Here is a 7,389-nt window from a genome sequence, read left to right as displayed (position 1 = left end):
CAGAGAGGAGGAGATAATTTTAATTTTTACAAATCATTCTCTTTCTGATGCTATTTCCTATTTTTTTTTTTTTTTTTTTGAGACGGAGTCTAGCTCTGTCGCCCAGGCTGGAGTGCAGTGGTGTGATCTCGGCTCACTGCAAGCTCCACCTCCTGGGTTCAGGCCATTCTCCTGCCTCAGCCTCCCAAGTAGCTGGGACTGCAGGTGCCCACCACCATGCCTGGCTAATTTTTGTCTTTTTATTAGAGATGGGGTTTCACTGTGTTAGCCAGGATGGTCTCGATCTCCTGACCTCGTGATCCGCCTGTGCCGGCCTCCCAAAGTGCTGGGATTACAGGCGTGAGCCACTGCGCCCAGCCATTTTCTCATTTTCAAAATTATTTATTATGAAAAATGTAAAACATATACATAAGTAACACAATAGTATAATGAACCCCATATACCCATCACTCAACCCCAACGACTATCAACTCACAGCTAATCTTGCCCCATCCACTTCCCACCTTTACCAGATTATTTTGAAGCAAATCCCAGGCATTATATCATTTCATCTGTAAATAACAAGAACCCCTTATCATAAAATATACAGTTCAGATTTCCAATTATCTTATGTCATATTTTTTTAAGGCTAAAAAATAATCACTATCCAAATAAGGTCCATACAATGTGACTGGCTGATAATGTCTTATGTGTATTTTAATCTAAAGATTTCAGATCTTTTCCCCCTGCAATTACTTTATTAAAGAAACAATACGCTAGATGGCTTACGCCTGTAATCCCAGCACTTTGGGAGGCTAAGTTGGGCAGATCACTTAAGGCCAGGAGTTCGAGACCAGCCTGACCAACATGACGGAACCCCATTTCTACTAAAACTACAAAGAAAATTTAGCTGGGCATAGTGGCATGGGCCTGTAGTCCCAGCTATTCAGAAGGCTGAGGCGGGAGAATCGTTGAAACCCAGGAGGTGGAGGTTGCAATGGGCAAAGATCGCACCACTACACTCCAGCCTGGGTGACAGAGTGAAACTCTATCTCAAAATAAAAGAAAAGAAAAAAGAAACAGGCCAGGCGTGGTGGCTCACACCTGTAATCCTAGCACTTTGGGAGGCCAAGGAGGGTGGATCACAAGGTCAGGAGTTTGAGATCATCTGGACCAACATGGTGAAATCCCATCTCTACTAAAAATACAAAAATTAGCTGGGCTTGGTGGCGTGAGCCTATAATCCCAGCTACTCGGGAGGCTGAGGCAGGGGAACTGCTTGAACCTGGGAGGCGGAGGGTATAGTGAGCCTAGATCACGCCACTGCACTCCAGCCTGGGCAACACAGCAAGAGTCAGTCTCAAAAAACAACAACAACAAAAAAAATCACAATACCACATATTATGGTGTTATATATGGATACATTTATCACAAAATTATAATAATATGCATGAAAGGCCAGAGTTCAGGATGGTCTCGATCTCCTGACTTTGTGATCCGCCCGCCTCAGCCTTCCAAAGTGCTGGGATTATAGGCATGAACCACCACGCTCCACCAACGTTTTATTTCTTAAGAAAACAATATCTCATCTTAGGCTACATGACGATAAATAAATAAGGAAAAAAAAATAGCAAGAAGAGACCTGAAACAAAGATGGCAACCTAAGATAAAGCAGTATGGTAGGTGTAATAATGTTCACTATTATGTTACTTTTATACTGTTAAATTATTGTTATTTTTTTCACACAGGGTTTCAGGTTTGTTGGTCAGGCAGAAAACAGCGGCGTGATCATAGCTCACTGCAGCCTTAAACCCCAGGGCTGCTGGGACTACAGATGCATGCCACTATACCCAGCTAATTTTTTATTTTTATTTTTTGTAGAGACATAGTCTTATTATGTTGCCCAGGCTGGTCTGGAACTCCTGGAGTCGAGCAATTCTTCCGCATAGGTTTTCCAAAGTGCTGGGATTACAGGCATTGAGCCACCATATCCAGCCACTATACTTTTTGATATGCTTGAAACAATAAAAACATTTTAAAATTATGAAGTCAATGGGAAAGATACAATGATTATACTCTGTGAAGTATCAAATGTCCTCAAATATCACAGTACCTACCTGATAGGGTTGTGGCAAGAATTAAATAAGATCATGAACATAAATTTAGCACACTAGAGGCATGACATAAGAGATAAATAACTGGTGGCCATAGTTATTATTTCACCCCACCACCATTGCCCTGGCCCCTGGTGTCTTAAGAGAAGCATAAAGCCAGGTGTGGAGGCTCACGCCTGTAATCCTAGCACTTTGGGAGGCCGAGGTGGGCGGATAACCTGAGGTCAGGAGTTCGAGACCAGCCTGGCCAACATGGTGAAACCCCGTCTCTACTAAAAATACAAAAATTGGCCAGGCGTGTGGTGCATGACTGTAATCCCAGACACTAGGGAGGCTGAGGCAGCAGAATCACTGCAACACAGGAGACAGAGGTTGCAGTGAGCTGAGATCGCGTCACTGCATTCCTGCCTGGGTGACAGAGGGAGACTCCATCTCTCAAAAAAAAAAAAAAAAAAGCATACGAACGGTAGGAAAAAAGAGTGCTAAACTGGTAGGGAACTTCCCCTAGACCCTGCCTGAAATTATCTAATATACTCTACTCTCATCTAGTTTAATCCAGCATTCAATCATATTGTCACTAAAGACCAGACTAGGTAGACATCTGAAATATCAGGCAAATTATGCAAATTAATGTTCACTGAACTATCTTTTACAGAGGTACTGGACCTCAGCAATTCACTTCAAATCTCTGAACCTCAACACAGATGAGAACACACATCTAAAAAGGGGTAAATACTGTTAACTTCAAACAGATTATCATGAGAAAAAAGAGGATGCTTATGAAAGTCCTATAAACCTAAAAGTTCTATACCAAAAAAACCTGGTATTTAATGAGTGTGCAAGGGGGGAAATCCTCAGATAAAACTGAAGTTCTTCAGTGAAATTCCAAAGACAGCCTTACTTACTACTTCTCTGTCAAAAGATGGCTTGCTTACTTCTCTGCCTACCATTCTTGGCACTTGTCTGGTAACCTCCACTTAAAATATGGGGATCCCTTTTTTTTTATTTTATTTTATTTTAATTTTTGAGACAGGGTCTCACTCAATCACCCAGGCTGGAATGCAGTGGCATGATCTGGGCTCACTGCAAACTCTGCCTCCCAGGTTCAAGCGATTCTCATATGTCAGCCTCCCAGTAGCTGGGATTACACGCGTCCACCATGCTGAGCTAATTTTTGTATTTTCAGTAGAGATGGGGTTTTGCTATGTTGGTCAGTCGGGTCTTGAACTCCTGGCCTCAAGCAATCCTCCAGCCTCGGCCTCCCCAAGGGCTGGGATTACAGGCGTAAGCCAGCATGCCTGGCCATATCCCTTTATTTTTAAGGGAAGAATATTTTTCCGATCTCCTAATTCTATCTCTTAGTTCCTCTACACCCCATCCTTTCTGTGACCCCATTCTGTCCTTCCACATCTCTCTCACCTGTCCACCCCCTTCTTCACATTTCAGTTTACCACCCCCTCTCTCTGTTCTCGAACCTCCTGGTTGCAACCTCAGAAACTGGTTCCCTTTCTATTTTTATCTCACCTCAGAAAACCTACTGCCTTCGAGCACAAAGCCTTACTTTATTGAGGCCACTAAAACTGCAACACCAGATGCAAACCCACATCCTCTTTCAAGCTCTAAAGTCAAGACCATTACCAAGCAGGGTCTGACAGGTACAGCCAAGGGCAGAGATTATTTCCAATGGACAAGACCTCCCGCTGGCCTTTGATTTCCAACCTTTCCCAAATGCAATACATGGGAAGCACACAGCACAAAACGCACTCAGCAAGCTTTGTTATCACTCCATAAAATACACACAACATTTACAAAAAATCAAAATGAACTCAAATTATCTGTAACAGTTTTGCAAATTCCTTCGAAGTAACTAAAAACACCGCAGGACGGAAAAAACAACCCAGGGCTGCAAATCTTTGCTTTAGGTAACATTTCACTAGATGAGAGTGCCAGGATTCTCCTCCCACATGGGCACAGAGAACAGATTTGCTAAGCTGCAGCAACAGGTTTCTTTTAAAAAAGAAAATGTGCTTTAAAACACTTCAGGCAGGTCTGCTAGAGCTTGGAGTCCCTAATAAATACAGAAAACACTGGAGATCAGGTTAGGGCAGGCGGTGGGCAATTCAACCACTTCTAGGACCTTTCCAGGACCCACCGAGGTGCTGCTTTCCCTCTTGCCCTAGAAGTAACTGGTGACGCCGCTTCCAGCCCTTGAGGACCCGCAGAAAGGATGGCCCAGGCCCAACCTTTGGAGGATACTGCCTTGGCTCTCTCTCACAAATGCAACGGCCCGGGACGGTGTCGCCCTCCAGGAAGGCCCTTTGCATCTCCCTCCTCCGGAGACACCGCGAATTCCCGCCTCCCGGCGGAAAGCGGGAGAAGCGAGGGTTTTCTCCCCGCCCCTCCCCCAGTAGGGGCACACCCGCCCCCCTCAGCAGGCCTGGGCTTTGCGCTCCTCTCCCGAGAACCACCGTCCTCAGATCTCCCCGGGGAGTGGGCCGTCCTCTTCCTGCCCCCACCCGCGAGACGCGGCAGAAAAGCCCGCGGCTAGCTTCCCGCCAGCAACAGCCTCCCGCCGAGCCGGTCGGGACAGAGGCGGCCCCCACTCCCACTGGGCAGGGACTGCAGACGGCGCTCCCCGACTCTCAGACGACCAGGGAGCTTCCCTTTTCCTCAGCGGGGTGAGGGGCATCTGTCGCCTGCCGACTTGGAGGTGGGGGGCAGGGACATTCCCTCGCCATCACCTCAGGAGCTAGAATGCTTCTCGCCGCAGGGCGTGGGCCTCCCAATCCCTCCAAGGGGCGGACGGCGTGCGCAACCCCCTGGAGAAGCAACAGGCGCCCCCATCCCCCTCCAAGCCGGGTAACGCCGACCCCCTCTTCCCTCCCGCTCTTCACCTCCGGAAGCCGGGCCAAAGCCTGGGCGAACGACTGCGCCTCACTCCGCCCCCTGCGCCATTTTATCGCCCCCTCCCCGACCTCCCCCACCCCGAGTCAGCCGGGCCAACGCCAGGGGGAGGGCAAACCAGCAGTGATTGGCAGGAAACCGTCCCGCCTCTAGGAGGGTTGTGCCCCGCGCAGGCTCTTCAGCCCCGCCCTCCGCACCGCCTACCGTGCCCGCCGGCTCCACCTTTTCCCGTCTCATCGACCTGCTCGACTCTCCGCTGCTCCTCACTTTTTCCAGCTACTGCCGGGCGGGGAGGGGTCCAGGCCGAGCAAGCGGAGCGCCGAGCCCAGCTGATGCAACCTGGCTGGACTCGCGTGACAGTTCCCGGTACGCGGCGGCGACGGTGACCCAGGAAGGGGCTCTGGTGCCGGGCTGAGCAGGGGAAGCAGGGGTAGCGGAGCCATGGGGGACGCTCCCAGCCCTGAAGAGAAACTGCACCTTATCACCCGGAACCTGCAGGTCAGGCCTGGGGGTCGGAAATGCGCCGTTGGGGACTAGGAGCCCGAGGTTCAGTGATTTTGAGCCCCATTACGGGGTTCTAAGTATGTGGGACCGGGGTCTCGGCGCTGGGGCATCTCTGAGAGAGGCTGTAGATCTCACTGCTGGTCGGTCAGTCAATCAAGCAGCCCTTACCTGGGTTCCACAGAAAGCACAGCGGGCTCATCTCTTCCGTCCAGTTACCTTGTGTTGGAGCCAAGCTTTGAATCCAGGACTCCCACTCCACCGCCCTATTAAGTGCCAGACCTGGTGTTTAGTCGCTGGGGATACGTCAAGCCAGAGCTTGTCTGAAGGGGATCAGACGTTAAAAATGACCCATTACGGTTCAAGTAAATACTGGAAGATGCTATACTGGGAGCTTTAAAAGGAAAAAGAGAAGGGAAGCCTTCCCTGAGGAAGTGACCTCTAAACTGCGCCTTGAAGGTAGTGGATCCCCCCTCCTCATACGTTCCGATTGTTACCAAGAAATACGGGAGTAGAAGTTAACCAGAGGAAGAATGGAAGAATGACGAGGGAGAGCATTTCAGATGGAGGGAACAGAAATTGTGGCTAATTTAGCTGGAGTGGAGTGAGCAAAGTTATGCGGAAGCACTTAAATATTTGTGTTGCTTATTCCCTTAACTTTTTCAGGCTTCTATTGTCACCTTATCAGGGAGGCATGATTTCCGACCACTTTATTTAAATAACAAACCCTCTGGCACCAGAACTGCCCCATCCCTTGCTCTGCCTTTTTTTTTCTGTTATTATTTCTACATGCTATACATTTTATTTGTTTATTTGTTTAGGAGAGGTAGGCAGGGTCCAAGTCACGGGCGCCTGGCAGGCCTTATTCTGTTCAATTTTAAATTGTGCTTTCTTCAAAGAGCAGTGATACATCAGTTGGGCCACAGCCTGCTCTGTTTTTTCTTTTTTGAGATGTAATTCACATACTATAAAATTCACCCTTTTAAAGTGTACAATTCAGTGGGTTTTAGTATGTTCACAAGGTTGTGCAACCATCACACTAATCTAATAAAACTTGCACCCATTAGCAGACACTACCTATTACCCACTACTCCTAGCCTTAGAGAAACACTAATCTACTCTCTGTCTCCAGGTATTTGTCTATTCTGGGCATTTCCTGTAAGTAGAATCATACAATATGTGTCTTGTTGCGGCTGATTTTTTGCACTTAGCATAATGTTTTCAGAGTTCATGCATGTATTTGCACCTAACAGAACCTCATTCCTTTTTTAGTTTTGTTTTATTTTTGAGACAGAGTCTCCTCGGTCGCCCAGGCTGGAGTGCAGTGGCGCGATCTCAGCTCACTGCAAGCTCCGCCTGCTGGGGTCCACGCCATTCTCCTGCCTCAGCCTCCCGAGTAGCTGGGACTACAGGCGCCAGCCACCACGCCCGGCTAACGTTTTGTATTTTTAGTAGACGGGGTTTCACCGGGTTAGCCAGGATGGTCTCCATCTCCTGACCTCGTGATCCACCCGCTTCGGCCTTCCAAAGTGCTGGGATTACAGGCGTGAGCCACCGCGCCCGGCCGAACGTCATTCCTTTTTATAGTTGAATGATACTCTGATGTATGGGTATACATTTTGTTTTTCCGTTCATCAGTTGATGGACATTTGGGTTATTCCATTCACAACTTAGTCTTAACCAAAGGTTTTTGCATGCTTCCCCTAGCTAGATTCTTTGTTTCCTATTCTCTCTCCATAAAATAGTGCTGGTTGGAGACTAAAAATACACAAAACTATTAGAATTTACTCAATTGGGTTTTTCGTTTTGGGGTTTTTTTTTTTTTTTTTTTTTTTGAAACGGAGTTTCGCTCTTGTTGCCCAGGCTGGAGTGCAATGGCACAATCTTAGCT

At 47.9% G+C, this 7,389-nt stretch overlaps 2 protein-coding genes across 3 annotated transcripts in view; one reads left to right on the top strand and one right to left on the bottom strand.

Moving 5' to 3' along the window:
* The window catches only part of S100PBP (S100P binding protein), a 44,515-nt gene extending 39,356 nt beyond the window's left edge, over positions 1-5,159 (bottom strand). The window contains exon 1 of one of the 2 annotated variants that reach the window (XM_011974072.1): positions 4,988-5,159. The gene's annotated coding sequence lies outside the window, so the exon portion shown is untranslated. The remainder of the gene's footprint in view (positions 1-4,987) is intronic. The other variant, XM_011974073.1, reaches the window with a different exon arrangement.
* YARS (tyrosyl-tRNA synthetase) overlaps positions 4,354-7,389 on the top strand; it is a 77,896-nt gene continuing 74,860 nt past the window's right edge. Inside the window, exon 1 of the mRNA XM_011974074.1 lies at positions 4,354-5,495. Coding sequence (XP_011829464.1) covers positions 5,439-5,495 — 57 coding nt within the window. The 5' untranslated portion in view covers positions 4,354-5,438. The remainder of the gene's footprint in view (positions 5,496-7,389) is intronic.

The sequence above is a fragment of the Mandrillus leucophaeus genome, unplaced genomic scaffold (assembly GCF_000951045.1).
Source record: "Mandrillus leucophaeus isolate KB7577 unplaced genomic scaffold, Mleu.le_1.0 Scaffold141, whole genome shotgun sequence".
Lineage (NCBI taxonomy): Eukaryota > Metazoa > Chordata > Mammalia > Primates > Cercopithecidae > Mandrillus > Mandrillus leucophaeus.
This window is presented reverse-complemented; position numbering and strand designations above follow the sequence as displayed.